Source organism: Heliangelus exortis, chromosome 9 (assembly GCF_036169615.1).
Source record: "Heliangelus exortis chromosome 9, bHelExo1.hap1, whole genome shotgun sequence".
Lineage (NCBI taxonomy): Eukaryota > Metazoa > Chordata > Aves > Apodiformes > Trochilidae > Heliangelus > Heliangelus exortis.
The window spans coordinates 10879485-10896083 of NC_092430.1; the positions used below are offsets into that span (position 1 = coordinate 10879485).

The 16599-nt window shown below is 41.8% G+C and overlaps 1 protein-coding gene across 2 annotated transcripts in view; it reads right to left on the minus strand.

The window, feature by feature from the left end:
- Positions 1-8244: 8244 nt before the first annotated feature.
- Positions 8245-16599, minus strand: part of PID1 (phosphotyrosine interaction domain containing 1) — a 92935-nt gene continuing 84580 nt past the window's right edge. For both annotated transcript variants that reach the window (XM_071752094.1, XM_071752093.1), the window contains exon 3: positions 8245-10270. In XM_071752094.1, the coding sequence (XP_071608195.1) occupies positions 9794-10270 (477 nt within the window). In that variant the 3' untranslated portion in view covers positions 8245-9793. The remainder of the gene's footprint in view (positions 10271-16599) is intronic.

Sequence of the window (16599 nt, forward strand, 5' to 3'; positions counted from 1 at the left end):
AACCTCTGCTGTTTTTCTCCTGAGACAATCTCACTGCTGCCACGTGTTCACTTAGTGCTCTGTTGGACAGTCCCAGGCAGACCATGCTAATGCAATGATTGCTCTCCTTTTCCTTTTAGGTGATGAGAGCACATGGCAGAAAGGCCTCATGAAATGACACCTCATCTACAATAACTGCATTGATAGAATAAACTACAGAGGCTTTTTTCTTGTATTTTTTGTCCTCCTCCACAGAGGCATGCAAACCGTATCACCTATCAAGGGTGCCCAGGATGACAGACACTGTGGCTCAATAAAACTCAATAAAAACCAGTTTAGTAATATGCTTTTGCTGTTTTTCTGAACTGCAAATACTAAATAACCCTAATTCTTTTTCTTAAGGTAATTCCCAGATTTTCAAAAGACAACAAAGACAGTTCTCTTCCACCCAAATATTACACATTGAAAAAACATTCAATAGATTAAATCTTATCACAAATACATAAGAAAAATGCTGTGACTATCAGTACAGAGCTAATGTCTAACCATTGCCTCCTCAGGGTGATGTTCCAGGGGCCAGGTGTCCTGTTGAAGCACCAGTTTCCTCCCATGCAGGGGGGTTTCTGTGGGGCAAAAGCCAGTGTCAGTCCTTCATCATTCCCCAAAACAATTCCTGCAGCGTCCATAGGACAGGCAGTTTAAGGATTACCACATGCACTTACAAGTCTGCTTCTCCTGTTTTCCCTATAGTATTTAACCATGATCCCTGTTGTTGACAACATGTCTGCAAACTCAATAGCTTCCAAAGGCCTCTGATAACCATGTGACACCTGCAACAGCACAAGGACAAAGAACAAGGCTTTCAGAGCATTTCTTCCTTACAGCCTAAAAATTGTTTAATTAGGAAGGAAGTATTAAGCCTTTGCAGAACCAAAGTACCACAAGGAAATAAGGGTACAACACTTAATCCTTTTCGGCTGTGAAATGGCTAAAGAATCTTTTTTCCCCATTTGCAGCTATTGTTTCTCCCATTTTGATTAAACCTTGATGTATACCAGTTTAAAACATTTTGATTTCAATCTGCATGGAAGTTACATACATCTTGCATAGTCTGACATAATTTAATCTACAAGATGAGAGTTAATGGTGTTTTACCTTTATAACTTTTGTGGACTGATCACACTCACTTCTCTCTCCGGCTAAGATGTATGCAGCTGCTCATCTAAAGCATACAAATTATCTCATAGCCCAGTTATGCTGCTGACACGAGGTCATGAAAAATGTGCCAACAAAACAGAATCCCCAGTGCTCCAGCAGACAACAACGAACCTCATATTTTACTATAACTTGGCAATTAAGTCGGAAGAAATACCTTGGGAGAGGAGCCGTTCTCCAGGATTTTAAGCAGAAGAAACCACTGACGATGAATTAGCTGAGACCCACTGCAGCGTGCAGGCAAAATATGAACCACACAAAGTCTTTGTTCCTAATGCTTCTAATGGCATAAATCAAGATTTCTGTAAGTAAGGCACAGGGAACACGGCAACCTGCTGCATGAGACCGTGCTGCCTTAGGAAAGCTCAGCACAACTCTTCCTCGCTTTGCCCTGCAGACAGCTGCAGCATCATCAGCCTGGCCAGAACCCCAGGCCCTGGCTCAGCCCAGCTGCCAGAGCACCCCACAGCCAGCACTGCCAGGGCTGTCTTGGGCCCAGCTGCCTTCTAGTGTGCCCACCGGTGGCCACTGTCCCAGCGATGTGTGTGCCACCTGGGACTACCAGTCCTGTCCCATGGCACCATCCTGGCATCAAGACTTCAATGGCTGGAGGTGGTGCAGATGTGGTTCCTCTGCTGCATGCACAGCAGCAGAGACCTGCAGCCAGTCAAATAGTAAGGGCTGGGCAATTAATGTCGGTGACCCTTCTGCAAAGTGCAGGAAGGAAACTGTGGCCTTTCCCTCTTTGCTCAGCAGAGTCTAATGTGTTACCACATCAACACTTCCACAACACTGGTAGGAAACGATGTATTTTTCTGACAGGTCACACAGAATTAATCAGAGCACACTACCTGCAGAAGACAATGCGATAGCCCAGGGAGCAGAGCAAGGCTCATTGGAAGTGACAGTGACCCCCTCCTGGGGACACCAAGGAGAGGCAGAGCAGGACAAGCCACGGCAGAGAAGCAGGTGCAGGGATTAGGCAGCTCCTCTCGCAGCAGACCTGGCTCCACCTCATCCCAGGCCATTCCTTCACTACCACATAGCAGACTATCAGAACCAGTGAAAGGAGACACAAACACTTTTTCTTTGTGTGGCCACAGTTGACACAAAATAACACAAAGAGTTCTACCTGGAAAATCCAGAGAGAATAAGGTCCCAAACCATTTAGAAGAGCTGGGATATACATGAACCACAGTCTATTAGTCAAGCCCAGTTTCAGATTTCACCTGTTCCTACACTGGGACAGGCCTGACATCTTTTATGGATATAAAAATATTACACAATTGACTATATCATCATTTAACGTAATTTTTTCTTTAAAGAACAGTTACCTTTGAAGTTCCTCTGCGTATTTCATTATTGCCTTGGGATCTGGAAAAGCTGTTGTTACTTGAAACCATTAGATCTGGAATCCATTAAAGATGAGACTGAGCCAGGCAGCACTGGCCTGATACACAGCACTCAGCCACAACAATTTAACCCAACTGTGCAAGCAAACCTTGATTAATTATATCCTCAGTAATTACGCCTGCAACTATTTCTACTGTCTCTAGAGGAGAGGTAAGTAATTTGAGACAGCAATAACTTCCTTTTTTACATGTACACAACCCATATCAGCTTAAAAAAATTACTTGCTTTCCAAGAATGAAATCTCTCCCGTTCATCATTCTCAGAAAATCTATACTGCCCACAGAAAAACATACCAGACACAGTATGCATTATTCATAGGATTATAATGTCTCCTCTCTTTCCAAGAGCAACACAATTACCAGGAAAATAGCAGAGAACATAACACACAATGCAAATCGAAGCGTAGTAGATAGAGGTTATCTAGTCCTGTCTTCCCACTCTGATGGTGGAAGCTGAGAAAGAAGAGAAATGCTCCAGTCTGTGCAGCAACAGTCCCTCATGAAGGTACCCATGGCACCTGTGCCTCACAACGTGGACAGTAAATTAAAGGCACTTGTTGCTCCTTTACCAAATGTGCTGGGCTGCTCCTAACAATGTGTTTTCAACAGGCTCACCAGCCTAAGCACATAAACAAGTAACTGATGAGAAAACAAGTCTGATGAGAAAGTGTTAAAAGCATTTTCAAAAAATCAAACAAGCATCCCCCTTCACATTCCTCTAACAATAACTGGAAATCATGTCTACTGCCTACACCATCTAGTGCTAAAATGTTCTCATGCCAGGCTCAAGCTTCATCTCCTTAGGCTGTTAGCACAACCTTAGGATTATCCTCAAATGTTCTACCAGGACCTGCTCAGTAGACAGAGATTTTTACTCTAAGTAATTTTAAAGCTTCCTCAGCTGTACATTACAATCCTACTTTCCCACTTACAGTTTTTCTGAAACGAGCTTGCTGCAACCCACATTGTTTGCTGAGCTGCACAATCTGAAGCTCCCCTCTCTTTCAGGAGGTATATCAGCTATGTAACCATTTGAAATCAACCAACAAATGGAAAGGGAGGATAGAGATGGTGCCACCTGAAGAGACCACCAAGGACCCTGCCATGGACACAGCCCACCAGAATGCAGCAATTTGCTGCTGCTGCTGTGCTCACCCCATGAAGAACTGGCACAGGACAAAGGCCAAACCCAACTACCTCCAGGAACTGGTGGTGCCAGAGCATCCCTGAGTCACTGCTGTGGAAGCTGAGCATGTCACATTTCATTTCATGTCACATTTATTCATTCTGGTGAACACTTTCCTATCACTCAACTGTCCTGTGGCTCTCTGCTGAACTGATCACAAAAAACTCTCCAGCTCATCCTCGTTCCTCAATCTTCACTGAACTGATCTCTGTGGGGAAGCCTTTCAAAGATCAACAAACTACCCAGGTTTTCATACACCCAGCTCAGTTTCAGAAAACAAAAATTTCAGCCTGACCATCTCCACCAGCCCACAGACACACACCTCCCTGCTGGGGCCTTGCCATGCCCCCAGCTCCCATGCAGCTTCAATCTCATTCACAGAACATGGTCAGTGTATCAAGTGTATCAAGTGCATGGTCAGTAACATCAAGTCTGTACTTTCAAGATTTTTCACAACTGCAGAAGACACAATATCATCTCTCCAAACATACAACTATTTTCAATGAATTGCTCTATCTGCTTTAACAGCCCTGATCAAAACTGATTACAATCCTAACCAAAGAAATATTCAGCACACTTAAAATTAATTCCTGCCACACAGAGAGGTCTTCCCAAACTTTAAGCTATAGCCTTAACTTAGCTATAAAAATTCAAACCAACAGCCTGAACCAACTTTTTTACAAGCCTCCTGCATGCCCAGTGCCCCTGGCACAGTCCCACATCCTCCCCACAGCTGCAGCACAGGGACACCAGCAGCTCCCTCAGCCTGGACCCAAGGACTCAGAAATCATCTCCTGCAGAGAAAAGAGCCTTGGGGTAAAAGCAGACAATGATGATCAATTGGACAGTGAGAGGAGGATTATTTTAATGGGCTTCAATAAAAAAGGAACTTTTAAGAAATACCCTGTATCTGTTCAAAATTGCAGTAGAAAAAAGGTATAATCATAGCATAGCAATAATGAATGTCCCTATTTTCACAAAAGGGATATATTCTCTAGCTGTAAACTCTTTCCAGACTGAACATACCAGTCTACAGGATAACAACCATATATTTAAGCTATCACTTCCCAATAATACACAAATTATTAATTCACTGCCACAGGGAAAAATGAGCCAAATCATACATCCTTCTTACAGCAGCTAATTTGGCAAAGAGCAGATCAGCTCTAGTGGTAAATGTTAAATAATGCATACAGTATATCAAATTTTGCATGTATTGAGCCAGGTTAATTTGCTTCCCAGGAAAGGACATTTTAGGAAATAAACAGTTTATCTCAACACTAACACACAAGGCTGCTGTCACACATACACCTACACACACATGCATCCATCATACAGAAAATGTTTTTTAACAAGCACCATGTTTCAAGATTTGTGCACGTACACGTATGTGTGCATACAGACACACAGAGAACCTTAGAATTCAAGCAAAAATCAGTGTGAATACACAGCTACTGATATCTCAAAACTTCCAAGAATAACACATAATATAAATGTAACATTTTTTTGAGAGACATTTAGGGGGTTGCCTCTGTATCAAAGCTTCTCAATCACTTGCTATTTATTTGCAGGGCTTAGGAAAATTAAATGCAGTTCATTGGCAACTTCCAACTGCTTTTTCATGTAAAAATGAAGCCACTCGTTACTGGAAAGTTAAGGAATGGAACCAACTGCAAATGGGTGGGATTTTTTTGTTTAGTTGTGTTTTGGGTGGTTTTTTAAAAACAAAACATTAAGCTGTTTGTAGAGGCCTTTGAGTTTTAAACATGAAAGAAATAACTTTGCTTTTCTCCTTTCCCACAGGCAAAAAACCCCATACACATCCAAACAATTTGAGAGCAATCTGTGCTTGCAAGTACAGTGTGTTGCTTTCCCCATAGCACAACTGCTCCTGAGCTACAATAGTTCACCCACAGCTCTACAGAAGGATGAAATGGGATGAAATGAAGATATTTACATTTCAGAGCTTAAAACCCCAACACTTAATTTATATAAAATAATGCTTACTTTCTTTTTGTTCTTAAGGTGGTTAGAGAAATTACAAAAATCACCTTGACAAAAAAACAGTGATGCTGCATATTGTTGTTGAGATGTAATGACCTAAATGCTCTCTACTTTTTCTCTAGTTATAATAACACATTTCTATCCTCTCCTACAAACAGAAGAGGGAAAGAAATCCCTTACGTGTTTTCCTGGCTGATGCTGAAGGAACTCGTCAACCCACAGTGGGACACAGCAGGATCCAAAACTGGGCTCTTTGTAGTTGAAAAGGGAAGTCTTTAGCCAACTGGAAGCAATCTCAGATGGAAACTTTATGAATTTTCATTTCCAATGGCCTAATTGAAGGAAAAGTTTAAAGTGCTGTTTCATGCCGGTATCTACCAGCAATTTGCTACTCAGTGGCAACTGATACACTTGCAATTCAGGAGTAAAAGCTTTTCTCCATCAGATAATATAGAGATAATTTGGAATTCAGGTGAAATCCCTGGAGTATCCAAACTCGTGATATGGGTTGTTTTTCAAATCTCATATTTTCTAAGACAAACTGGATTTCACATTCCCTCATATTCCCTTGCCTGCTTAAACCCTTAGAAATTAGCTGGTTCATGTTTCAAAGGGTCTGATTTTCTAATCACAAGGACTAGATTTTCCTCCTTTGTTTTTTATCATTCAAAATTTTAATGTAATCCACAGCCCCCAAATGCTGAGGAATTACCACAGACACCACAATATCAAATAGCTTTGCAAGAACTCCTCAAAGCACTGTAAATGAGTGCAAGGCAGCCACCTCACTTAATGGTCCTTTTGAGTCCTCATCAGCACCTGGGAACAGATTTCCAAATGCACACACACAGCTAGCAAGCAGGCAAGCCCTGTGCTCTCACAAAAGCATCGCTTTCTCTGACACCAAGCCGTGACAACACTCCACTCCCTCCAGTAACCTGCATCCTCATCACTGAGTGAGGGCACTGTGGTGCAGTTAATGACAATGCATAAAGCCAGGCCCTGACTTGGAGCACCCCCAGACCTTGATCTGCAGGCAAAACTGTTTAGAATCACACTTCTAGATTATTCTCGTTCTGGGTAACACCACATGGCTGTGTGCCACGGAAAGGGGAGTAGTACCATAGCCCAGGGCTCTTGCTGGCCAATGCTACTGGCCACAGACATGACAAGGAGAGCAGCAAGATACCACTTAGGGGGCATGGTAAAAACACACTGGAGGAACTCTCTGCATTTCTGTCTATGGTTTCTGTGTATTGCTATCAAATAAATCCAGCATTGTTAGCAGAAATTTAGACTGTCCTTTAAAAAAAAAACAACAAAAAAACCCAATAAAGGTATTCTTTGCATAACTAACACCTGCAGAAGATTTTTGGGAGATAAGACCATCCCAGCATGTCAGAGAAAGACTGTAATAAAAAATAGAATTATGAAAATGTTTCTTTCCAGTTGTGCTCTGGCCTGGACTGCTTGGTGAAAAGGGCAAGCAGGGGCAATCAGAAGGATCACAGCCACCCCCCAGGCAGGAACACACCCCACATTTCTAAGTGTTTGCTTCAGAAAGAGAAATCCCAAAGCCAAATCATCAATCATTATCCTCTGCAGGGCACCCTCTGAGGAGGGTGGCATTTTCCCACTCCTTCTCCCACACTCAAGCAGCCCTCAGTTAAGAGCTGGGACTCACAGACAGACCTCTCCATCGTCAGCAGGGACATCTGGCTGAGAGGATGAAACAAGGAATATCACACGCTGAATCACTGCAGCTTTGGTGAAGAGCATCTAAAAAAGCAAAGAAACTAACACATGATTACAGCTCTGAGCAAAAGAAAATAATCTGTCAAATGTCAAAGGAAGTTTTGCCTGATTTTGCATAAGGTCAAAAACATGGCAGGATTCAGATTTTTTTTTTTTTTTTTTTTTTTTTTTTGTAAGCTAAATTGCCCATGCGCTGGTTTAAAAACGTGACCCTTCACTTCCAAATAAGCATTGTGGGAAGAAAAAAAAATATTTTTTAGAACTGTATTTAGAAACACTTGATCATCCAAAGATTCAAAGAGAAACTGCTGGTCTGCTGTTTTATTCCCCATCCCACCACCCAATGCCGCACCTTAGCCAGTCCAGGATTTCTGTAACCAGGGAAGATCCTGTTTGTAACCAGGGAAGATCCTGTCTGTACTCAGCAGAGCTCATTTCTGCCACCCAGGTGTGTGTGTGGGGGGCTATCTCTGTCACCTCCTGCAAAGCAGAAATTATAAATAATGTCTATACGCAGAAAAATTCAAAAGAAAAATTCAGAAAAAAAAATCTCACAGCAATAATTTACCTAAGTATTTAAAGGAAAATAATTTTTAAATATTACAGGTAATGCTGATGGGCACTGATGGAATACCACATGGTAATAAGTTTTTCTTTCCATGATACAAAATGAACATAAAATTCACACACAAAAAACAAAACCAGAGAGTTTTAATTAGAAAGAGCTTAAAACTCACAAGCTTTAACCCAAAAAAATTTTTTATTAAGGTAGGAATGCATTTATGCTGAAGAATAGTTTACATACATCGTAAAGCAACAAGCATATTTTAAAAAGGTGTGCGCCCTCCTCAATATATCTCCATGCACAGTCTACATGCTTTAACACTGGACTCACACATACACTCCCACACACAAACACGTAGACCCACAAAACACAGACACAGAGCTATCTGCTTTGATTAGCTTTATTTTAAGGCTTCTGTAAGGTGCCCTAGTGCCCCTAACATTATACAACTTTGTTCGTAATTATGGCAAAGGAGCAGCATTGTTTGCAAACTATTGATCTGCTCTCAGCCTTAAAAAATGTCAAGTGAAACAAGTTGTTTCTTTTATCTGGGTTTTATTAAACATCTGCTTTTAAGAAAGCCATGACTCTGTATATTTGTGAACAAGAAAAGATACGGGAATTTTAACATGAGCTTCCCAACCAGAACAGATGTTCAAACCTGACTCCTAAGGGATTGCTTCCTTTGATCTTTACAGCAATGCAGCCCTGGCTGCACGACGAGGCACCACCAGCTCCATCCTACCAGGGCCACTTGACCAGCAATGCCAGACTGGTACCACGAAGCTGAGGCCACCACACTCACATCACTTCAGACCTGAGGTTGATGAGAAGTCGCAGTTCAAAGGCTGACACACCCAAGTGTCCTTCAGCTCTTACCAGGGAACCTCCCTCCTGCGGAGCACATCAGGGTTGGAAAATGCAGACAGTGGTGCTGGCTTGCTGTACCTGTAGCCACTGTGGAATATTTCTGCCCACCTCTTTTTGGTATCCTGCAGTATACAGTCTGAAACTGCAACTACTGGTGTTGGGTGAAAGACAAGGCAGCAGGTATATTAAGAAAACAGGTACAATGAATAAAATAAAGGATAGCATATGATATAATGTGTACATACAAGCGTCTTCTTTCATTTTTTATCTGTGAAATGTGAATTAACTGCAGAATGCCAGGCCATTAGTCTAAAGGCTATGTATGGCTCTCTTAGCCTATGTTCGGTCAAAGGATTTTTGTGATGCATCACAGAGAAAGATTCTTCAGGAACCATAACAGCTTTCCAGGTCTACTTGCTCTTTTGCAACAGCATCAGGCCCCAGCTAAGAATGCCAGAGGAGAAACTAATAAATTTGCCTGACCAGTCTTTTAAGACAAACAGGAATGACTCTACTTCATGGTATGCACGTGAATTACAGAGATGAGAAAGGGACAGTGACGGGTGGGAGAGAGAGATGGGGAGGGAGCTTTTTTCCTCACTTTTACAACAGCAGCAGATTTCAATGTAAGGTAATCACTTGGACGATGCGTATCTGTAGGTACCGAATTGCTCTTTTGATTGAAAAAGCTGGTCAGGCAAGCGTTTGGCAGTACTTTCATTCCCTAGTTCCAATTGTTGCTTATTCATCTATCAGCTCTCATTCCCTAGGCCATTTCTGCCTTTGCTGAACCGTGAATGAGTTCAGTCAGCCATCATCAGATTCAAATTCATGAGACACTTCCTCTGACGAGCTATTCCTGTGGATCCGGCCATCACTTTTCATGCTGTGAAAAGTTTTCTTAAAGGCCTCCATCATGGCATGGGCCAGCTTCTTGGCCTCCAGCTTGCTCTCACACTCTACAGCATGGCAGTCCATCTGGTAGGACAAGTCATCGTTGATCTCCCGGTAGACCCAAGCAAAGATGTTTGGGCTGACATTGTGGTCAGCAGTGCAGTAGGCTATACGTGCTACCTGGAAGGTATCCATGTGGACTGTTGCCTCACCTTTGAGGTCCAGATGGTGCAGCCAGACTTGGAAAGGGCGAATTTCGAGGAGGGCGTTAGCCGGGTAAATATCCTCCCTGGCGAGCGTGTGCTTCTTCCATAATTCAATGACTGGTTTCTCTGTGCAGCCTGACAAAAATTGCATCCCCGTTGTGGAGACCTTACCCAAATATGTAACCTGCAAAGAAGAGCAAAGATAGGTGAAACAGACAGCAGACCCCAGGTGTTGCTTTCTGCCGTCCCAAGGAACTTTCCTTTACCTGGAAAACAGAAGCACACACTGCTTCCTCCCACAAACTCTCCAATTTCCCCATCATCTTCAGTGAAAGTTTTCACACTGCTTTCCAGAGATTTGATTTTTCAGATGCTGACTTCACCATTCAAACCTAGATGCTAGAAAATGTTCACTCTCCAAGTTTCAAGAGATTTCACTCTCTTCAGCTCGCTGGAAAGCCCAGCTTCAGGCCTAAGACTGTACCTCTAAGCTTGTTTGCATGAGCACCCAGTGAAGCAGCCACCAAGTAACTATGACGCTAACCATTTTTTTTCTTTTGTTCAGATGATTTATTTGTAACATATTTCAAAAACACTAATACTAGGGAGACTGAGACATTCTCAGTTTGATAATGCAAGGCTGTAGGGGGTCAGCATGATCACAGCAGAGGATTTTAAATTGTTTGAATGTTTTTTTTCCAAAATGATCCTGTTTTTCCACCACTTTTGCTGATTCTACTTAACTATTAAACCAGAAATAGCTCTAAGCTGTTCACAAATCTATCTTTGAGAAGGACTGAGACATTTATTACATCAGTTTAAGAAAATACACAGTTTTAAAAAATCTGGTAATAAACCTACCTTATTTTAATCACATCATCTCTGTGATTTTAAACCTACCTTATTTTAATCACATCATCTCTGTGATTTTCTGTCTATCTCTTTTGAGTAAATATCCTCTTATCACATCTGCACAGGAATGGTGATTTTAGTGCCCTTACTGTATTTTGTCCACCAAGAATCAAATTCACTGCGAGGTCCATACAAAAATTCTGTATTAAGCCTCTGCCGAAACATTGCCCTAAATCTGTGCAGAATTTTTCTTCCACTTACAGCTGAACGGAAGATTATTTTATCTGGGATAAGAGATTATCTCTAGAAAAGACAGATCAACATGGCATAAATACAATTACGAGGATTATTCTATTTACTACTCTTGTTGGAACAACTATATGGAAGCAAAATTGCTTCTAATATGTCTCTTATGGTAATAACTGCCTGAGTCAGAATCTTGTGCCTCTTGCTTGATGTCTTGTAACCTTATGTGTATTTTATTCAAAGCATTTGGGAAAAAAAAAAAAGTAATCACAAGCGCTTTCCAAATTAATTTCAGCTTAATTTGTATTAAGCTGAAGGTATCAGCTTTTTAAATTTGTATATGTTTTCAGAAATGCAAAGAAAAAATATGGTCTTTCCACATTTAAACACATTAAAAGCCATATCCACAAGGAATACAGGATTTGTATTCCATGCAAACAAATTTTTCCACAAGAAAAATATTTTGCTGCAAGCTTCATAGGTTTTGTAAACTCAGAGACCTAAATTAAGCTGTAATTAAGAAAAAAGCTTACAAAACATTATTGGAAGCCTGTGTGGCTTAATCATGCCTGCCAAAAAAGCAATTTCATAGCAGTGACATTTCAAAATGGGAAGTCTTATTCTTTGCCTATAAATATTCATGTTTTGCATTGGGAATATGTTAAATCTTATAAAGCTTTGTATTTTTTTGAAACAGTGGGGAACACAAGAGCAAGATCAGTTAACAAGGCAAGACCTACAGTGTTCTATTTTATTACTGATGAGAGTTGAGTTCCCTGAAGTACAGCAGAATAACTTAAAAGAAAACCTCAGAGCTCATAATGCCAACTAAACACATACAAACATCACGTACAAGACCAAAGAGCAATGTGCTTGCAACATACTGGGGGGTATTTCAACATATATCCACAGTCATTGCTTTGAAAGGATCAAAATCAGTGTGTAAAGCTGCACATTCAATATATTCACAGAAGTTTCTTTCAGTGCCACTCGATATTCACAAGCCAGCTAATAAAAAACTGACACACACACGCTCTGTAAATTAACTGAGCTTTTGGGGCTAGATTCAAAGCCTGTTGCACTAACAGAAGTCTTTTACTGACTTCAGAGAGATTTGAAGAAAGCCTTTAAACCCTGAGGAACAGACAATTAGGTCCCTGCTCATGCACTGTGTTACTGTCCAAATACAGTCATGAATCCCTGGCTGCAGGAGAGATGCTGCCACCACCACAACATTTGGTCCCTCCAGAGGCTGTTTGGAGCAGACCAGTCACTTGGGGCACACAGAAATAAGCACCTCTTGTTCCTGCACCACAGTCAGTGAAGGAATCATCTCATTACAGGCTTTTCTGCAAGAGGAAGCTGTTGATGGTACCTGAGCTGCCCTGCCAGAACAGCCTGAGGAATGGGAGAGGAAAGGGAAGCAGAGGCAGCTGCACCCCCCTTCAGAAGCATTCCAAGGGAGTTACTGCTGCCGAGCTCAGAGCTGTGAATTCACCCCCAGCACACAGAGCATCAGCTTCTCAACACAGAAAGGTCCCGAGTGATGCTCAGGCCACCTCTGGCAGCTGAGGAGAAAGACCAGAGCGGGTTGTTACACAGAAGTGTAAATGCAGTTTAATGTTCTCTCTGTCCCTTCCCCGCTGCTAACTGCACCTCCCTGTTGGCCATCAGTCCATGCGTGGGCTGCCTAAGTGTGAAGTTACAACCAAATAATGTGTTTCCTTACAAATTAAGTATTCATATTTTCTGAAGGAAAGCAGTGAACTACTCTGAAAGCAGCCAAGGCAAAAGTAACTAATAAGGATAGGATGACATCTTGTTTACCAAAATGGGACAAAATGCTCTGATTTACTGTCCTAGTTCTGTCACAGTGTAACTGTGTAGGAACCATTGGAAAGTTGCTTCCCTTAACACCACTTTGCATCTTCATTATATAAATCTAATTTTCCTTTGAGGACATATTCATAAATATTTATAAGGTGCTCAGACATTACTCCTCCTTACAAGAAGGAGCTCATAGGAGAGAGAACAAACAAAGCCTCTGGTTTAGAGTCTCTCCTGTCTTACGGAGAAACATCCACATCTACTAATGTTGTTTTTTATTTCTTTTTAAACGAATTATAATCTTTTTTTCCTAGTTAAGATACGAGCATTTCACAACAGTAGCATTATTGAAGCTATTAGTGAAGACAGATGTCTAATATTTCATCACCTTATAGTCCCCTGCTAAATACAGAACAGGGATACAGGGGCTGAAAAGACACCTTGAATATTTGACACAAAAGAGGCAGCATCCATTTCAGAACAAAGTTTTCAGTCTGATGAAGTATCATCTCCATGTTATCAATTACATATTAATCCATCTGGAGCTTGCCAAGGTAGTAACTTAGATATTAACGTTTGCCTAATTCCAGGGATGGTACCAGCATGAACTAAAACTGTCAAAAGATGGATTTACAGGGCACTTCTCCCTGAGCTCTCAGTTACAAAGTTATTCTATAAGCAATGCTCCCCGTATTTTGGCTCCTACCTCATCACATCTCAAAGCACAATTATCTTTATTTAAGCTCCTAGAAAAGACATAGACCACACACACCATTAGAGTAAAGCTATTCCAGTAAAGCCATCTTCCTTTCTGATTTCCAAGTTTTCTACTCAAAGATCAAACAGATTATTCCTGCCATTATCAGACAAAGAAGAAAATTATTTTGAGTAAAAAATTCCCTCTGATGGTCTTTTCCACTAAATTCAATGCTGTCTCATCAATGTGAAGGCAGCAGGAAGTATAAAAAAAAAAATTCCTTCCTCAGAAACCCTGGACAGAGGTCACCTGGCAGCAATCCTCAGTCCAGGAAAATGATTTATTTAGGACTACATGGCATATCCTATAGCAAGTGTCATCCTACACACACCAAGGCCAGCAGCCTTGTTCGCTTCCCTCAGCCTCACTGCAAGGCAGAATAGCCACAGGCTGGTTGTAAAGTGTAAATTACTATCAAGTAGTTGCAGTCTTTACTTGTTTTGGACACCATATTTTGAGTGAGAAAAGGAATGGAAAAGCCAGCCAGTGCCACTGTCTTAACCTTCAGCAATAAAGGCATTACATATCATATCCTCTAGGGACAGGAATATATTTCTTTATGGAACTTTCAGTCAATTGGTTTGTGTGTCCTATCTTTCCCACAGATTTCAGGAAGATAAAACTTGCAACAACTTCTTGCACATGTTAAAAAATATTCACATTTTTTCCAGCCTTTCTGTAACAAACCGGTTTTTTCCATCTGATTCTTTGCTACCTGGGAAGCCACGGTCACCCAGCATGAAATAAAATACACTTGAATTTTCAGCACTTCTCTGCTGCAAACATTCAAACCTTTAGCAAAAGCAAAGAGGCTCTAAGGAGCACCTTATTTCACCCTAGAGACCCACAAACAACCATGTCACTATCTGACAAAACTCCTCAACAGAAAAATTTTGTGCCTTTGCCTTTCCAAAACACAGCAACAGCCACCTGACATGTAGAGATGTTTCATGTCAAAGGACATGAAGATTAATTGATGTCACCTTTCAGGCACTGTCCTGCACACTACAAAAACATCTGAGTATTTTTGACATTGTTGATTGCAGCCCCTTTGGTCCAACAGTGTCTAGTCCAACTACCTTTTAAAAATCTAGGCTCAATCACTGATCAGCTTTTAGAAGACCAATATAGCAGCTGCCATAGATATTTTCACTTCTATGAAAAGCACATCATGACTTGTCAGAACAAATAGAAGGGGTTTATTCTCCATACTCAATTATTTTCATTATAATTGACCTTACATTGTTTACTTGCAACTCAGAGGTGACAAAAGAACAGCTTAGCTCCTGCATGTGTCAATCTGACTCCTCTATGGACCATGAAGTCCATGCTGCTCCAAACTCATGAGCCTCCGTTTGGCACCTAAAGTTACATGATCCATTTCTTTTTCTCCCTCTGTTCTCCATCTCTGGTTTATAGCCCATAATTGCTCCAAGAAAGCAGATCCAAGTTGTAAAGATCCATAATCATTCCATTACACAACAGCAGATGCTCTCCTGGCACAGGAGTCTGGCACAAGAACACATTCGCATGTTGGCCTCTGGGCTCTGTCACTATTGAAGACCATGATCAAAGGACCATATGGAAAATTAACTACTATTTCTTTAACATTAAGTATTTCTTCCACACCAGATAATGAGAGCCCTTGTCAAAAAAATTATCAAAGAAAATGAAAAAATTAAAACAAACAGAACACTGAACTTGAACCAGAAGGTATTTGTTCTGCATATTTGCAGTCACCAGAGGATGGATGCCCTACAGGATCTTGAATCTTCCGCAAAGTTTAGTAACAGACAACTGTCTCTTGTCCATCTGTTTTTTAAAACAAACATTCTTTTAACCTCAAGTCTGGACCTCCATTTCCTTGTCACAAAGCTTTGGCAAGACTCTCCAAGAGGAGACCTGGGCAGCCTGGATGGACCCCGCAGAACAGCTGCTGGACCCTCAGAGCTGGGGGATGCAGTGGAGCACTTGGAAAGCTGACAGGGAGACAAGGTGAACATCAGAGAGTTCCACTGCAATGCCGGGGTGCAGAAGCCCCCCTGTGCACCCACTGGGGGTGGCTGGGGAGGGTCAGGGCGCACCGGAGTGTTACACAGCTCTGAGCACTGAAACTAGGGTGGGAAGGTTATCCACAAGGAAGTTGGATACAAGTGGGACAGGCCTAAAACAAGCTGCCTGGCAGCTCAGTCAATCACAGCACATGTTTCTGGAAAAGCAATTTAGCTGTAGAGCAATTTACAACACTTTTAATTAACACAGCCAGGCCCTGGCACACTCGTTGCTGGCCAGGGTGCCCCTCTCACCACAGCAGCTCAGCTCTCCTCGCCCTCAGGAGTGGTGACTCTGCCTCAGGCTGGAGGCTTCAGGATTTAGAGCCAAAAAAATCCTTTCTGGCTCTGAAGGAAAAACAAAAATATCCCAGACATTCCACTGGATGACTGAGCAAATACCATGAACTGCACTCAAGCAACGCTTGCTTAAGTAAGACCCAACAAACTAACTCAGTTAAGGCTGTAACGTTTCCCTCTGCCTGTCCCTGCTTCCTCACCCACACTGCCCACCATCCAGCCTTTTGCAGCACAAACACAAGGGTCTTTGTGGGAACCACAGGGCTTCTTCAGCACACAGAAACATCCAGTAAATGCGGCTTGCATCCAGTTAATGTGGCTTGCAGAAATATGGGAAGAACTGTTTTATTTTGGAGACAAAATTCAGAAGGAGAACAGTCTGAGCTGGACAACCAGCCAACTAATGGAAAATACCCATCGACTCTGACAGCTGCCCTCCAGTTTAGGAGAAAGGGGAGAAAAAGATCAGTAATTAATGTC